This window comes from Neolamprologus brichardi, chromosome 1 (assembly GCF_056152115.1).
Source record: "Neolamprologus brichardi isolate AB-2024 chromosome 1, ASM5615211v1, whole genome shotgun sequence".
NCBI classification, from domain to species: domain Eukaryota; kingdom Metazoa; phylum Chordata; class Actinopteri; order Cichliformes; family Cichlidae; genus Neolamprologus; species Neolamprologus brichardi.
Genome location: NC_142104.1, coordinates 38,109,152 through 38,127,736, shown reverse-complemented (window position 1 = coordinate 38,127,736; position 18,585 = coordinate 38,109,152). Strand labels below are relative to the sequence as shown.

The 18,585-nt window shown below is 37.9% G+C and overlaps 1 protein-coding gene across 1 annotated transcript in view; it reads right to left on the bottom strand.

Annotated features, from left to right (window-relative positions):
- Positions 1-5,356: 5,356 nt before the first annotated feature.
- Positions 5,357-18,585, bottom strand: part of nlk2 (nemo-like kinase, type 2) — a 54,437-nt gene continuing 41,208 nt past the window's right edge. The window contains exons 7-11 of the mRNA XM_006799283.3: positions 18,446-18,547; positions 11,155-11,241; positions 10,303-10,501; positions 9,548-9,641; positions 5,357-8,250 (exon numbers count right to left, since the gene is read on the bottom strand). Coding sequence (XP_006799346.2) covers positions 8,196-8,250; positions 9,548-9,641; positions 10,303-10,501; positions 11,155-11,241; positions 18,446-18,547 — 537 coding nt within the window. The 3' untranslated portion in view covers positions 5,357-8,195. The remainder of the gene's footprint in view (positions 8,251-9,547; positions 9,642-10,302; positions 10,502-11,154; positions 11,242-18,445; positions 18,548-18,585) is intronic.

Below are 18,585 nucleotides of genomic sequence, written 5' to 3'. Positions count from 1 at the left end.
TACCTACTTTACTTGAGCTTCCCTTTTTACACCGCTCTCTATTGTTGCTTCACTATGCTTTATATTTTACTTCATTATCTGACAGTTTATACTACTTTTGGACCTTTGTATATAAAAAATAAGTCACCCAATTGTGCATAGTACAACTAAAAGTATTAATTAGTTAATCAACTTTTGATTTGCTTTTTGTTTTTGTTTTTAGACAAAAACAAAGGACTAGATTGAGAGACTGCATCTTAGCTCATACAAATGCCTTCAAAATTGAAAATGAAACCATATGGTATGGTCATTTTCTTTTATTTCATTTCATTATTATTTATTATTAACAATAATTATTATTACATTTATTGCCTCTGGGTTCCATCCTTAGACGGGAAGGGATTGCTTTTCATCATTATGCTGATGAATGCCAAACTTATTTGCCACTAAAGCAGAAGGATGGCATCGCCATCAAACCTCTTTTGGCATGTCTAGATGACATTAAAGTGTGGTTGGCTTTAAACTTTTAAAATTTTAATGAAAAGAAAACAGAGGTGTTGGTGTTTGGACCTAGTGGGCACTGTGAGTCCTCTGTTGATTTGGGACCCCTGGAAGTTTATTTTAAACCTGTTATTACTGAACCTTGGTTTTAAGTTGGACAGGGATTTTAAATTGGACAGTCAAATTAGAGGCGGGGTAGACCCTGGACAGGTCGCCAGTCTGTCGCAGGGCCAACAACTTCTTCTAAACAAATTAGTTAAACTCTACAATTGAATCATCAGAAACATTTTGGGTAGCCTATGTTAAATATAAATATACATACAATGGTTATTGTGCTTTTTAGAAACTATATATTGGAAGTTAGCTTTTAACAAGCATGTAATGATTTCATTTAATTTAGGTGGTCTCTTTTTTTTAATAACACACATCTCTTTAGGCCTAAACTGACATTGGCAATACCACACATTCAGACATAGTAGTAGATAGTGTTTTAAATGACAATTTTTTTCTATTATTTTTATTAATAAGTATATGTGCTAGTCTAATTAGCTAGTATGAGGTGTACATTGTGTTTCTATATTTTAAGCTATAATGGTTGCAAAGTCAATAAGAAGCAATATCAGCTTCCCAACAATTTTCTTTTTTTTCTCCCTCTGCTTGCTTTCTTTGAGGCTCTGGACCAACACTCCCCACATTACATCAAACACTTGCAAGAAGACATCAACTGAGTGGTAAGTGTTTTGGTTTTCCAAAATATTAATAATCATCATTGATCGTGCTAAACTTTAATCATACTTTAAACCAACCTGTTTTACTTCAATTTTGATTTGTGCTTTGGCTTGGGAAATTTTATTTTTTACTGATATTTCACCTTGTGGTGAGTTGGATCAGGTGCCAGGGGCGCATGCCAGACAGACCTAGCACACCTGAAGGCATTCTGAGGGAGGCTGGGAACATTGAATTAGAATGGGCAATGTTGAGGCTCCTGCAAGGAGCTGAGGCTGCAAGATGGTTGGTGCCTGTCGTGGTGATAATCACATCAAGTTGACGAGGGGTACTGTCAGGATTGGTTAGACATCAGTTGATGGCTGAGTATTGAATGGTGGGAATGACAATGTACAATGCATACTTTATTAATCCAGTAGGAAATTAGTCCTCTGCATTTAACCCATTCACTCAGTGAAGCAGTGGGCAGCCATCAATCCAGCGCCAGGGGAGCAGTGTGTAGAGACGGTACCTTACTCAGGGGTACCTCAGGCTAGTAATTCGGTGGATTTGAACCCCCGGCCTTCCGATCATGGGGCGAACACTCTACCTACATCACCCCCTCAAAATCTGTGGCCATGGTCCTCAGCTGAAAAGGGTGAAGTGCCTACTCTGCATCAGGGATGAGTTGCTGCCCCAGTTGAAGGAGTTTATTTATCGCAGGGTCTTGTTCACGAGTGAACGAAGAGAGGAATGAGAGATCGACAGACGGATGTTGCTGCAGCTGCAGTGATGTGGACGCTATACCAGTCTGTTGTGGTGAAGAGTCATTCATGAGGGGTAGAGTAGAGTTGCTACTCGTCCACATCAAAAGAAGCAAGTTGAGGTGCCACAATTGTTTATATCAAATTTACAGTTTTTTTTTTTACTAATAATGTAATCACACAGCTAGTTTGTCTAACTTGAGATCTGTTCTATAGGAAATGCAGAAATACATTTTTTAAAAAGCCAAATAAGTTGGTGTTCTAAATTCAATTCAATTTTATTTATACAGTGCAAAATCACAACAACAGTTGCCTCAAGGTGCTTTATATTGTAAGGTAGACCATACAATAATACGATTGTTTCCTTCCAGGACACCAGTAGTGATAAGCCCTCTGTCACAGAAGGTGTGGTCAGTGAAGATGGTCACCTGCAGGTTTGAGGTTATTGCACTTCCAACCCACATCCACTGCCACTGTACTTAAGGGAAGTTGCAACAGTGTCAAAGACTTCATTGAGGCACTTACATTTGGATCGTCTAAATCCATGGCAGTCATTCAGGCAGTAATGCCAGGAATGGAAACAAACCATCCTTAAAATGTTACAAGACACAAAGCTCCTGTGTTTGAATGCAAAACAAATGTGTTGTTTGAGCTGAACAATAAATACATTTTTACTGATTATATCAGCAATGTAACTTGCAATACAAAGTTATGGGAAGCTTTAACTTAGTTTCAGAATAATTAAATCTGAGAATTTGTCTCAGTGTAAGGTTATTAAAGGTTTAAATTGTCTTAACAAATAAACATACAATTTAATTGTACTAATATTTAAAATTTAATGGGGGAATGGGAATATACTTGTTTGCTGTTAAACATAACAGTGTCCAGTATGTTGGCTGACATACTTTTTTGCATTTGAAAAAAAAGGCTGGGATAATTTTAACTGCATTGCAAGTGCTTTAAATTTTTGTTTTTGAATCATACTTGTACTAGAAATCTCTTAAGTTTAAGGATGATAAAACATAATGTGATTTAGCTGCATTTGTTTGTATGTAAGGAAAATTAAAAATAGTAAGTCCCCACAATTTCTTTTTTTTAACTTAGTAGAACTTGAAATGTTTGTCAGTGGGGTAAACAATTAGTATTGCTCACTCAAAAATATCAAGTTATTCTTAGTACTGTGTACTCGCAATGAATAAGCTGTCCTTAGTTATCTTAAGTGAGCTTTACTTTAGTTCTGGGAGCTAATTAGATTTTACAGGGCATAAGGGCACCTCTTAGTTAAATTATGGATGATGGAACCTCAACTGCTCACACTGCTGTCCCTGACACTGAGCTTTGAATGCAACCATCATGGTCAGAACATCTAACAGTCAGGTAACCCTTGGCTACTGGTAGGTTTTGTATTACAGGGTGCAAGAAAGGTCTGTCGGAAGATGTATGTGGAGGGGCAGAATATTTTATTATTTCGGTATAAAAGCATGAATGGACATTCAAGTGTTTTTTTGTTATTGTTTTTTTTATTTCATCCCCACATGATCAGAAATGTGTGGAGGTAAACAATGCCAAGTTATTGAGCTCAAGAGGTAGAGACCAACACGGTGAATTCTTAATATACATATTCACAGTGTTGCCGTGACAAAATAATTAAAAATAATAACAAAAAATGCATTTTCCTTAGACATATCTACAACTGCTGTACACACAAGTTATAGTTAAGATGACTGCATTTCTTTTAATTGTTACAGGATTTGCTGTCCACATCCTAGTTGCAGGGTAGAAATCAAGAAAATATATACATTTGTATGCAAGTTTTAAAAAAAAATTTCACAGCCTTAGAAATGTACAGGCTAATACAATCCCTATACAGTGTTTTTTGTAGGTTGTTGTAGATTTGCTTCTCTATATAACATATATATACATAGTTATTTTCTGAGGTGTGAAAAGAATGCATACCATAGGACACAAGAACAGAAATTGATAACAAGTCTAAAAATATATTAAATAAATTACGTCAAAAACTTTGTTTCTCCTGAAGACAGTGTACACACATGAGAAAGAGCAGGGGCACATATTTGCACTGGATTACCATCTAGGGAAAAACATGTAGAAAAGACCGTGTCATTTTTGAGATGTTCATGTGCTACTTTTCTCCTGTCTGAGAAGAGCTGCTCAGTACAATTCTTGAAGAATGTCTATAGTATGTGATGACAGATTCAAGTAGAAAGAACAAGGTTAAAACAAAATATACTGCTGGTTTAACTGCCAGTCACTCATTTTCACCAGATCAGCTACTTTGTATTTAGACAGGTTCTGATTGGTCCTTCTAATAAAAAAGCTTTCTTCTCACCAGAATAAAGCTACTTTAGCTCACTATGATTTTAGTTCTTTGAATATGTATTTCCCAGTCTAAGTCTGATTCTTCCGTTGCTGTTCCATTCCAACCATCTATATGTGATAACACACAAACAACGCTTTGCTTTGGCTAACCAACAACCACCCAAAAAGTCAGTGGCTCACCAAAAAATTTAAATTTAAATTATTTTTCTGCACATTTTCTTTTTACTGTATTGACCCAATTCATATATATATTCATGCCATTTCTGACATGAAGTCTCTGAAATGTATTTTGCATTTTGTTATTGTATTGTCACCAGCAGTTTTGCTGCAGACAACAGCCTATTGATGACAACGACAATTTCTTGCCTGCAAAAACTTTTTTGTTAACTGTTAAAGTTAATTACATGACAGTATTTACCCTCTGCTCTTTTCTTCTTGCTGGCGGGGTAAGGATGTTAAAAGGTAGGATAAAAAATGTGGCTCACATGGCTTTGGTTAGATTAACTTACAGTCTCACTTGTGAGACTTGTGAGCTTGCTAATGTCCCAACAGAAAAGCTATACTTTTAATGTGCTCATGGAAAATAATGAATAGCCAAGTCCACTTAAATAGGACCCAGACTATGAAGAACCATAAACACTCAGACTTGCATCAGCTCTGTTTCAGTGCAGAAAGTGTACAGTACACAGCAAGTCCAGCAAAGGTTACAGAGAACAATGGAAACCTGATATATTTCAGCTCAGTGCAAGCTTCTAGGTTATTTTTAATAAGAAATAATTCTCTTCAGACTCTTTTGGAAAAAAAAAATAGCTCACCTTGACTGAGAATGTCCAAGAGGGGAACTTTAGGAGGCACATATGTAGATAAAACACATTCCTTCATTATACAACAGTTTTTCAGTCAGTCTGATGGGACTTCTTAAATTATATGTGATTACTGAACTCTTTATAAGTAGTATAACTGATATGGTTGGTCAAACTAGGGGGTAGAAATATTACTGTAGAGTTGTTTGTTCTTTTTATCATTACAGTCACTCGTTGTATGCATCAGAGGAGTTTATTTTATTGTCTAGTCTAGAAGCAGGGTTTTAGGCTAATTCATTCTTAAAGTTATTTTCTATTCATTAAAAAGCTTGTCTTCATGAAGCATGCAAGTGAGCATTCACCAGCGCCACCAAAATGATCTCTTCATATATATTTTCAACTGCAAATTCCATTTAATTTTGCACAGAAATTAAATGGAACTGAACACTTTACCCAAGTTCATGTTACCAATCAGAAATGGTGTGTTGCTGATCTTCTCAGTAGGATGTCTGACTCTTTCCATGATAAGTGGAAAAGGTTTACAAATTCAGACAGGCTTATCATCATTACCTTCTTTAGGCCTCATGTACAAACATTTGTGTTCATTCATCTGTAAAATGATGCGCAAAATATGAAATATGACCACTAACCATTTAAATTAACTTATTTGCTATTTTGGAAATGTGACAATCATGGTGTATGGTGACAATGCAGACTCAAGGTCTACATTGTCTTACATTTGGCTAATAATCTATTTACACAGGGCGAAAGACTAGTTTACAACCAGTAATAAAGGAAAAGGTGTTCCCTGACTGATTGTGAGTTGTAGGAGGTTGACAGCAGTCCCTGGGAAAATGATCACTGAAGGCCCAGTCACACTAGCTGAAAGACCTGTTGGTGACCCCCCTGCTAAGGAAAAATGTGTATTCCCCAAAAACTTAACGATTGCTTTGGTCACTATGATGATATTGTATATTTGTTTGAATGGATGTGACCGACTTATAGAAACACTTTCCACCTTCTGTCTGCACTGCAGTGAAACCAGAAGTGCGACACAAACTGGAAAAGGAGGCTGTTTGTCTTCAAAGTAAAAGGTTTGCCTATTTAAACACAACTATTACTGTGAAGCTGTGAAGGTAGTAGTTTTAGCTTAGGAGGTAGAGTAGGTTATCTATTACTTGAAAGGTTGGTGGTTCTTTTATTGACTGCTCAAGCCTGCATGCCAAGGTATCCTTGGGCAAGATACTAAATCCCAAGCTGCTACCGATGGTAAATGGTAAATGGACTGGTTCTTATATAGCGCTTTTCTACTCTTCTGAGCACTCAAAGCGCCGATACCGATGTATTCACTGGATGAATAAGTGTGACTGTTAAACTGTCATGTAGACAAAACATAGAAAAAAATGACTGCCAGTGCCACCTGCCAGCCTCCTATTAGATACCTGTGGTAACATTTTCAAAATCCTATGTTGCCTTATTCAAAATCCTAAGTTATCGCATTTACAAGATTTTCAAAAAAACTGAGAGCCTAACTTTTAATATCAGCACCTATCAATTTTAAACTTCCCATGTCACCTCATTCTCGAGTTGTCCCATTCACAAACTTGTGTGTCCACACCGCCGGCCCGGCCAGTGACGACAATAAACCATTTGCCTACTGCTCAGCTAGTAGTAAGCAAGTATTTACAGACAAATATGAAAAACTACAGGCAACCACAGCAATATGGTTGCTAGCACATAAAACAATCACTGGGAAGTTTTTGGTGCAGCATTTTCTTTTCTTTGTCATATTTAACCCAGCAGGAGCCATGAAACTCCAGAGACCACTGTCATCCAGTCACTAGCAACTGGCTGTTGTATCACATCCAATATGGCTGGCAACTGCAGCAGTGTGTGAATGAAAAACCTTAATATGTGAATGGAAAACTTGACATAAACATTATCAGTAATAATTACTTTCCTGTAAGCATTTTCCATTTTTCCATTTTAAACATTTCAATGAATTTTCTGTGAAAACTACAGATAGTTTCAAAATCCACTGTAGCAATTTAATTTAACTGAAACTTACTAAAAGGGAGGAAACTTTTGTATCTTTCTTGGACAACAGACATCCCATGCTGTATGTTTTGTAAGCAAATGACAAAAGGTGAACTAATTCCACATAGAAGGACGCTATGAGAAGATGATGAGTAATTAATCAGGAAACAGTTGGTCTAAATTGGCTGTGTGACAAGCTATCACGATTTTGATGTGCTGGAACAAGACATAAGTAAAACAAAAAAACTTTCACAGCATAAATAGATGGATCATATAGTTGCCTGTATTTAAATCCAAATCTCTCCATGTTTGGTTGTTCCCTGTGTTTTCAATAGAACTATTTAGAATATGTTGGTCTTAGGTTTTGATTTTTTTTTATCAGGTGTTAAATAGGCAAAATTGTTCAAAATCAATTAGCACCCCTTCTGTCAAAAGAATGAATAAATGAAAACTGTCAAATATGCAGTGGGGCCACAAGGCGACATTTCATTTTAATACAAATGATTAAAAATAAATAAAACAATAATGCTACAGAGAGCAAATTTGTAAAAATTCAAAAATATGGGAAATTTTCAGTTGCCCATAATAATAATGTTACAGTTGATTGTCAGAATAAAAAGTGTGGTTGGAAATAATGCAGAAATGACAGAAATGACGGGTGCAAAGTAGCCTAGTTTTCTAAATTAATGAGATGGTGATTGCAGAATTTGTAAAATATACATTTTATATATAATTTGTGCACAAACACTATATATATACACACACACACATACACACAAATATATATATATATATCTATATATATATATATATGATGTGTGTATGTTCTCAGTTTGTTTAGAAAAATTCTGTACAAAGCATTATACAGAGCTTTTCTGTCATTAATTTCCATAAAGCAATTATCAGTGGACCTTTCTTTGATTCCATTTTTCAGCATAAACCCAGCAGACCTGTGAGTCCTGCTCTCCAGTGAAATGCTACACAGATGATAGAAGACACTGAGACCCTTTCTTGTTCCCAGTTTAGCAGCTTGTCAGTCAGGAAAAATAACGACACAAAACAGTAGCTATTCCCACACCAGCGGAGATGGAGGCATTTCAGAGGGCTGAGCCACTGTGGAGCTGTTCAAAAAACAGGGCATTAAGTGAAAGGAGTTAATATTAGCAATATTTAGTTAAGAGTAAAACATTTGTTAGTTGGACACAAAGGTTTAATACCACCAACGTTAACTGCTAGAGTTAATGATAGTAGTGCACTACTTAGAGGAGCCACATGCTTGCTAGTTCACAATGGCATGTTGCTGATCTTCTCAATAGGATGTCTGACTCTTTCCATGGTAAGTGGGGAAGGTTTAAAAATTCAGACAGGCTTATCATCATTACCTTCTTTAGGCCTCATGTACAAACATTTGTGTTCATTCATCTGTAAAATGATGCGCAAAATATGGAATATGGCCACTAACCATTTAAATTAACTTATTTGCTGTTTTTTTAAATGTGATGGTGGCCTCACTGGAAATGGCTTATTACACCAGAAAAAGGTCTTTTACAGATTTTATGTGAGTGTGTGTGTATGTGTGTGATCCTCCAGGATTTTATGACATTTGCAGTGTGTTTGGGATCCTTGCCATGCTAAAAAAGAAGTCATTGCCAATTAGGTGTTTCCAGATGGTAGTGTATGGTGGATCAAATGCTGATGGTACTTTTCTGTGGTCATAATTCAATTAAATTTGACAAGATCTCCAACAGCACAGGCTGATATGGAGCCCCAAACCATGACAGAGTCAGATTTCTGTAGACACTCACTGTATCTCTCTCCTGACATTCTCTGTGCATACTGATGACAATTTCAAGCATAAATTTCAAATTTGGATTCATTCACAAGACCTGTTATTCCTGATTTTAAGTCCAGTTCTTGTGTAATTTAGCATACTTTAGCCTTTTCTCCCTAAAATGTCTCCTTGACTTGCATTTCTGTTGAAGATTAAGTGAACAACAGATGCATCTATCATGTCCTGTGTTGTTCCTGTATCATTCATCTGCTGAAGATAATGTTGTTTTTCCCCATTTGGTAATAGTTTGCTAGTAACTAAGTGTCTAACACTGGTTCATCCGATGCCTTTGTATTGCTTGTTATATTCAGTTAGTCAGGTCACTTAGCAAAAGAAACATTCCTCCAAAAGGCAAAAGGTACAAGAACTGGCCTGAAAATGGGACAAAAAAGCAACCAATGTCCAGAGAAAACCTTTAGAAAGACCTTCAGCAAGTCTATAGGACTGTTGCTCAAGAAAAAAAAAGGTCTGGCTCCCAGAAAGCAGGGTGGATCAAGACTTTGGCACAGTACAGTATCTGTAACTCATGTACACAATATTTAGTATTAGTGTGTGTTCATACTGCTAACAATTACAGAGTCTCCTACCTGATGAAGCTTTTGAAAGCAGCTGATTGAGGATTGATGCAGAGTGGTACTCTACTTCCCTTTTGCTGTTCCAAAATGAATTGATGGATAATTTCTGTAAGAGAAACACGCAAATCATCATTCATTATTAATGATCCTAATGCCATTGTGAAGTTTTTTTTAAATATATTTCCCATGCTTACATAAAGATCAGAATTATGTTTTCTTTTCTTTATTATCTTGCTGCAGTCTTGTTACCAGTGTTACCACTCAGAAAAAAGAAAAGCATTGCCTTAGCACTGGTATTGGAGTAGAAGAGATAAAACAGGATGCACAGAAGTCAAGGAGTTTCAACGTTTTATCCTGAAAGTCTAATATTTCAAGCTGTAGCAGCATGTCCCTCTTTATACTTGGGAATCTCTGAGCTCCTGCAATGATATCTCATCAAAATAGCAGTAAAGCAGCAAATTCAAGGTACACAACAAGCCCAAGGCTAGATTTGCACTATTGTAGAGTCTTTACAATACTAAGCACCTTGGGGCGACAGCTGCGATTTGCTGCTATGCCAATAAAATTGAATCGATAATGATCTCCATTGTTAATATGACAGTTGGGTTAAAATGTTTGTGAGGAAGAAGCAGACTTTAAATTTTTAACCCAAGTGTCTGTCAGTTCTATTAACTTATTTTCATTTATCAAAGCCAGGGCTGCAGGGTTTATTTTTGTTGATGTTTATGCGCCTTGCAAATAGAAACAAAAAGAGCAAACAAATTTACCTTTGACTTGTCTTACAGAGCTCAGATTCTTCTCAAAGCCATCATCAAACTTGGTGTTAGTGATGGGCTCAAAGTCACTGGTGTACACGCGACCCGAGGATGTGGTATAGCAGCATTTGCACATGCACGTGTGGTAGCGAAGTCGACCCTCGTCTAGGTAAGGATGAGCCAGGGCATCTTTGGCTGAAATCCTCTTTGACTGGAGACCAGATACAAAAGTTAAATGTGTTAAATTTTAAACTGTTACTCTTCAAATACAGGCAAGAAACAATAAGTAAAGGACTGGTGTGAAAATCACTGAATGGCCCTTTTAGAAAAGGCACAGATTAAACTGTCACATCCCTACTGGACTGTGAGAACACTAATACTACCTCTAATAGACTTACATGACCATATCATTATCTAAAAGCAGACTGTGTGTAGCCACAGTAACCTGGTTTCATCAGTGTCAAGGATGGGTTTGATGAAACTGGACAATGATGGAAATTACAGGATCAATGATGGCCTGAACTCATTAAGGATGCTCCTGATTTGAGAGCTCAAGTAATTGAAGTGGGCTTTCATTATTATGGTTCAAACTATGTTTATTATTCCCATGTTGTTGATTCTGTTCATCTGGCCATAGCGTTTTCAGTGAGAGAAACGTTTTGTCACTCATCCAAGTGACTTCTTCAGTCTCACCAGACAGCAGATTTTCCCCAACCTGCAAGTTGAATCAACTTTTTGGGATTTCCTTACCTGAGTAATTGAGTATACATTAAGACATATGTGTATTATTGTACACAAGCTACTTAGTGAAAGGGATTCATTTACAAAACATGATGTAAATCAATATATATCAGAATGCCTCACCGGATCAAACACCAGCATCCTGCAGAGAAGGTGCACTGCTTCGTGGGTTGCTTGGCTGGACAGTGTGTACAGAACAGGAAGGGATGGCTGTAGACCAAACATCACACCATTTAGAATGTTGCCCTCTCTTTCAGCTTCTGGCACATCTTACATTCATATGTTTCTTACAAGTACAAGAGGAAGAAGTGAACAACAAGCCAACAGTACAATTTTAGATTTAACAGCAATGTTACAAATATATTTTCCAGTTTATCATCTATAGCAGGGGTCGGCAACCCTAGGCACACGCGAAGGGTTACCTGATGGCACGGCCATAGCTGGACTGGCCATCGGGCATACCGGGCATTTGCTCGGTGGCCCGATGATTTTTTTTTTTTGTAACGGTATAAACAATGAAAGGTGGTGGATTGGCCAGATGCCGGCCCGGTGTGTAAAAATAACTCAGTGGTTTGGTGGTGGCATCGCGGAGCTTCCACAGATTCGGTAAAATTAACAAGTGGTGGAGGCCAGCAGGTGGATGAGAGAGATCGGCGGCAGGACGAGGAGAGACCTGAGGCGGCCGCCGGTCCGAGCGTCAGGTGAACTGAACTTCAGGTAAGAAGTTATGACCTGCAGTCTATCTGGGTCAGATATAAACCAAGTTTAGGTGGAGTTTATTTTCGTTGTGCTGACTTTTTACAGTCAGTTACAACAACTCGTTCTGCTACTAGCTAGCATGAGTTTCTATACAGCTGGGTGGGTGCTATGTTACTGATAATGAACTTTATTTAATTCATAAGGTTAGTTAGTAGAGCTGCCAACCGTCCCGTAAAAAGACGGAATTCTCCCGCATTCAGAGAAATTATTATGCCTTTCGTGTTGAGCTGAGAGGGGACGCAGTTTGTCCTGGACTTCAGCTAGAATGAAAAAGACACAAAGCTGTGTCTGAAAAAAACTATACAGGTCTTCTGAAGGTAAGTGGTGAACTGCCAGAGGTTAAAAAAGGTAAGGTCACCCAAAACTGAAAAATAATGCTTTTCAGAATTATACAAAAAGGCCTTTTTTCAGAGAACACAAAATGGGTACAAAATTTAAAGGTGTTCTGCAGCAATGGAGGTTGATCAAGCCTTGAAAGATGGTGCTACTAATTACTACAGGTGTTCCAACTTTTCTAGATTACTTAAAACCCCCTCGGTCTGCATAGAAACAGTGTTGGAACACACTGTGGTACCATAGCCTTGTGAGCATCAGTTGAACAGTACTGCAGAAAGTAGTGTGTTACTACCAAAAGGCACTTAACAATGGAAGAGAGACAGACCATCATAACACTTAAAAATGTAGGTCCATCCTGCAGAGAAATTGCAAAGACAGTCATGGTGTCAGTGAGGACATTTTCCTTCACCATCAAAAGGCACTAAAAAAACTGGGGCAAGCTCTGAAAGGAAGACGTCTGGCAGCCCCAAAGCCACAACTGAATCAGAGAACAAGTTTCTGAGAGTTTGTGTGATACGCAGCTCATAGGACAACAGCTTCAAGCACAGCTTATTAGTGGTCATATCAGGGCTCTAGAGTGCAACCAATTTGGTCGCAAATGTGACCTAATTTCTCAATGGTGCGACTAAAAAAAATCCTAGGTCGTGGGAGTGCGACCAGCCATTCAAGTGAAAAAAAAAAAAGAAAGTTTCCGCCAAAAGCTGACAACATTATGTCCATATCGTGGCCTAAATCAATCATGAAGGTGCTGCTGAATGCGCCGTTAAAGCGCTGCAGCACCAACTCCGTGCTGCTGCTGTTCAATCGATTTGTGTGTCACGCGCATCTCTGCACAGACGCGCAGAAAGAGGAAATGATATAGGGAATTCCCACATATAATGATATAGGGAATTCCCACATATAATGATATAGGGAATTCCCACAATAATCCAATACTGTATGGCGACACCTGCACATTTCGCCAATGTGCTAATGTTCCGCCAAAAAAATCCTAGGTCGCACCGGTGTGACCAGAGTAAAAAGAAAGTCTCTGGGGCTGTTTTGCTGGATCCAGGGTCGGTGATTTGTACAAAGTGAGAGGCGCCCTGAAACAAAACCGCTACCACAGGCTTCTGTACAGTGGCGGTCCTAGCCTGTTTGGTGCCCTGGGCGAACACTCCCTCTGGGCCCTAACCCTCTCGCACAGCCCAGGGTTCAAATCATGAATACATAATGGGCTTGGATTTACATCATTATAAATGAAATGTGCTCTATTTGGAAGCAGCAGGTCTCCCTCCCCTTTCGATGGGTTGTGTGTGAGACTTTAAATCATCAAACTGTAAATTATACATTTTAAATTGTTATTGATCCCTTTACCCCGAGTCCTAAAGTGTATATTTATTTTCTTATTCTTCTTATATTTATTTTTTGTTTACTTGCACTGCTGTAACTGGAGCTTCGTCGTCTCGTCTCTCTATATACTGGACTGTATGTAGTGGAGATGACAATAAAGTTTACTTTGACTTCAGCAGCGAGCAGGCGCACCGAGGGCTCTCATGCTCATTTTTCGCATATAGAATTTCGAAAAAACATCGGTGCAAATTATAAGTCTGTATCATAATGTCTGGTGTTTTCGTGTTTGTTGGTTTGTTTTAATTTTGTTTTATTTTGCAAGTTGGTTATTAAATGCCGCTCCAGCCAGCCAGAGAATCCCCCGCCGCCCTCTCCTCCCTGTGCCGCAAGCAGCAGGTGCACCTCGCAAACAGAGGGCGCCCTTACTCCCAGCAAATGGGCGATAGAAAACCGATCGGTGCCTACGCCATTCCCGATATGCGCCGGTATGATGTCGGGGCAGCATGAGTATGAGTAAATTTTTTTTTTTTTTTCCAATGCCGTGATAGTGCCCTGGGCAACCGCCCGTGTCGCCTGAATCAAAAACCGCTACTGCTTCTGTAGCCCCATCCAATACTCTCTGGTATGCACCTAGTTGGTCAAGAGTTCATTCTACAGCAAGATAATGACCCAAAACATAAGTCCAGGCTATGTCAGAGCTACCTCAGGAAACAAGAACAGGATGGTAAGTGCTACATCTGACTAGAAACATTTGTATCATTAACTAAACCTGGAGTGCACAATAAAATTATTTCCAGATTAAAAACAGCATCCTGTGGTATAAAAATGACAGGACTGCTTCTGTTAAAGCGAAGTGGGAAAAAGTAGGCAATCTGACAATTACGGAGGAGTTTTGGGACCACATATGTAAAACTGCCTGTTTCTATTTAAAAACATATTAATAACCTATTAAAGCAAACTTAAACTGGCTATTTAAAGTGATCCACACTCACTATTGCCCTAATTAACTTAATTTCATCCAAATTTTCATCATAATACATAAAAATATTCTGTGTACCTTTTTTTCTTTGCTTTTCATTTCTACTGCCATGGAAACAGAGTGAATGCCAGTAGGAGGCAGATTGCTACCTACTGGGAGTCTGCACTTTCAATGTTATCCCTTGATAAAGGCAAAGAAGTGAGGCATCGCCTGCTAACTTTAGCCACCATTTCCCTGCTTTTTGGGTTCTCTCGTAGATCTGTATGTCCTCGTAGATATGCTTGCATAAACCAGTGGATCATAACATCCATCTATCCAACCATCCATCCATTTTCTTCCGCTTATCCAGGGCCGGGTCGCGGCGGCAGTAGCCCAAGCAGAGAAGCCCAGACCTCCCTCTCCCCAGCCACCTCTTCCAGCTTGTCCAGGGGAACACCAAGGCATTCCCAGGCCGGCCAAGAGATATAATCTCTCCAGCGTGTCCTGGGTCTGCCCCGGGGCCTCCTCCCGGTGGGACATGCCTGGAAAACCTCACCCAAGAGCAATGTTCCCAAGGGCTGTTCAATATAACGATATATATCGGATGATGATAGAAAAACATCTATCGTTTCATTTTACGCTATCGTTTGTTTCGTGGTGTCTCAAAATAAACTGTTTACGGCAATATTTTTCCTTTGTTTTGATGGTCACTGTGGTGGCTATATTAATTTCTTAAGTTCTCTCTTTCTCTTATATTTAATATAACCACACTACAGACGGACAAGCGCCTGTTTTTATGCGTTGTCATTAGCAACAGCGATGGTAAAACCATCGCGTGTCCGCTTGTTTAATTTCCACATAAACCTTTCACAATAAAGCTCAAGATTCTGTTGAGACTTTTCAAAATAAACTGAATCACGTGAAAGAGCATGCAGAGTATTTACGGATGAGAAGCAAAGAAGAGCCGTCAGGTGCTAAAAAAATAAACCTTAGACTCAAACGTTAGAACAGGCTTTTCCCCGCAGCACGCTGTGTAATAAATACTCACAAAAAAAACGGCAGCCGTTACAACTTATGTCTAAAAATGTATCGTTTCATGCATCGGTTAAAACACTCGACTCCAGGTACACGACACCCAGCTGGAAACACTTCACGCAAGTCGAGCTGCCCGAGATTCACAGAATTTACAGAAAATGTTAAATTTTTGTGATTTATATCGTTATCGGGACGGTAGATGTCTTATATCGGGATATGAGATTTTGGTCATATCGCACAGCCCTAATGTTCCCTCTAATTTTTCATGTGTCTGAGCAAACACACAAACTCCTTGAGCGGTCCCTTGGACCACTGTGAGCAACAGCAGATGTGTGCACTATGGTCACACCAGCATCGAATCCATCCAAGTTACATGTTTTTTTTTAAATAAACATTTCACACTATTTACAGAACAATCAATCATGTGCTCTGCATCAAATTTGATGCCACACAAATCATTTGTGCCACTCCAAAAAATGATTTCTGTCCACTATGAGATAAAGGAGAACAACAGCCTGATACCTGCAGGCCTGACAGCAGCAGATGTATCACTGCTGTAACACCTGTAGCATTCAGCAGTCGCCTCATTGTTCTGACACAACAACAAAACTATTGACTACACTACACACTAACTACACAAGATTTGTGCTAAACGTTGCAAATCTCTCACATCTCAAAACACCGCCGTCACTCCTAAAACTTCCCCCTTCCTAAACAACTAAATGCCATGTTGCCATATCATTTTTTGATTGGTTGACATGGTACATTTTTCCACCAATAGGAAAGGGTGGGGTAAGTTACCATAGTTATAAGCAGTAGTAGTATAAGTATTGATTAATAGTAGACACAATATAAGGAGTAGTTATAAAAACCAAGGTTGCACAGCAGTAAGGTTGTCTTGAAATAAACTGACCACTATTATTGCAAATATGGATAGGAACCTGAATGTGGTTAGTTACATATATATATGTTATGATATTTTAGATGATATTTATCGTATTCGCCCTAAAATTAGGCCGTTGAGAGGTGTGGTCTACTCAAAATACAGCTATCCACGCCCAGTAAATTTTGTAGTGATTTATTTCTAAAGATAGATACTAAATATTCCAGTGAGTTCCAATATGCTTTTTGGGGCAGAAAAAGAAAAGGATGACTTCCTTATTTAACTTTAGACAGAAATCATAATGGTGCCTTTTTTTCCATTTTGGGGGGGAATAGGACAGTCTGTATTTGTGAAATTTGCTGCAGGAGAAGCTGGATCCTTAGGTGGTGAGAGATCAGTCAATAATGAAGGCAGTGCAGGACGGTGGTGTTGCCCTCACCACAACTGGACAAGCGAGATAACTAGTAGGATTTTGTACAGTTCCAGTTCATTCCAGACTTCCTAATGCTTGTTTTAATCAGTTATCATTACCATGGTATTAAATTCCTACTCATAACACAGAAACTGCCACAGGTATGTACTGGTAGTCACTAGTTTAAGTTTGTCTTAAAAGGTTATTAACATGGTTATTAATATGTTATTAAACAGGCAGGTTTGCATCGTGAAGCTATTTCCTGCTTATTACACAGAAACCTCCATAGTTGTTTCCAGGTAATAATCACATACTGTTTAAGTTAGCTTTAATAGGTTATTAATATGTTATTAAATAGAAACAGGCAGTTTTGCATTTTGCAGCTCTGTTTCCTGTTTATTAAACAGAAACTACCACAGGCAATTGAGTGGTAATAAATTATTAATTACCACATTATTACATTCTTGTTTCGGCCTTGTTACCCTGCTATTACCACTTCATTACAGAGCTGTGTTTCCACATTATTACCCCTTGTTTTTGGGCCCGTAGTATCCAATAAATAAATATCAGTGCATTACTTGGATATTAGGTGGTATTATTTTTTTGTTTGTTTGTTAATTTATTTCGAACATGTAAACAATATACAGGTACATTTAGTAAAGAAAATAAGAGAGAGAAAAAATACTATACAAAATAAAGTCAATACATTTCAATATTGCTTCTGTTCTGATTCATTCACATTTGGAAAGGGAGTGGGAAGAAGTACACACTTATTTAATCCCATCCCTTTGCCATAAGTTATCAGTAAATATTTAGTCACCTTCCTTACCGATATAATCTGTAATAAAAATAGTGAAGAGATTTCTGATATAATATATACTATATACTACAATATCACATCCTTAAATTTTCTAAATAGATTAATTTTAACATTTTGCCTTTCTTTGTAGTTGAAGAAAATCATATCTTTATAACTCTTTTTGAACTGTTTTATGTTTGGACATTGCTTCAGTTCCATATTCAAAGTGTTCCACAGTTTCACACAGAAACACAAAAGCTTTTTCTTGTAGTGCGTACCTTCCCTGCCTTGAAGTTACAAAAACCCCTTAAATTATAACTTCTTTAAAAAAAAACCCACTCTGAATATTACCTGGCAGTTTGTTGTTTTTTGCTTTGAATAGAATTTGTGCTGTTTGGAATTTCACTAGATCAGCAATTTTCAGTATTTCAGACTGCAAAAAATAGTGAGTTTGTTCACTATTTTGGCATATTCATACATATGTATGAATATGTCTTACGTGAGCTCTCCAGTTAAGTTTTTCATCTATTATTTCCCCCAAAAATTTATTTTCACTGGATCTTTTTCACTGGATTTTCACCATTTATTTGAATCTTAGCATTTGTATTTAAAATACTATTTCCAAATAACATAATTTTAGTTTAATTCAAATTTAATGATTACTTTGTTAATTACGTGGAAATAAATTTAATTACCATATTATTACATTCTTATTTACTTGTAATTGTGATTACAGGCTAGAAACCCTGTCCCTTTTGCAGTCAAGTCAAGTCCATAGTGCTGTTTCTATGACAGGAGGAATTGCAACAAAAAATAAAATGTAATTAACCTGATCTTTCAGTTTCATCTGTATTGTTTTGTCTTTTCACATAGAACAGATGCAAAAAAGCACTATTTGACCTGTTTGTGAGGTCCTCTGAGAATATGTGCACGAGCGCCTTCACATGCCGTCCTCATCGCCTCCATAGAAGGTGTCCCCAACAGGTCAGTGATTAAATCCAGCTACACAAAAGCACACACATCACAGTATACTGAGACAC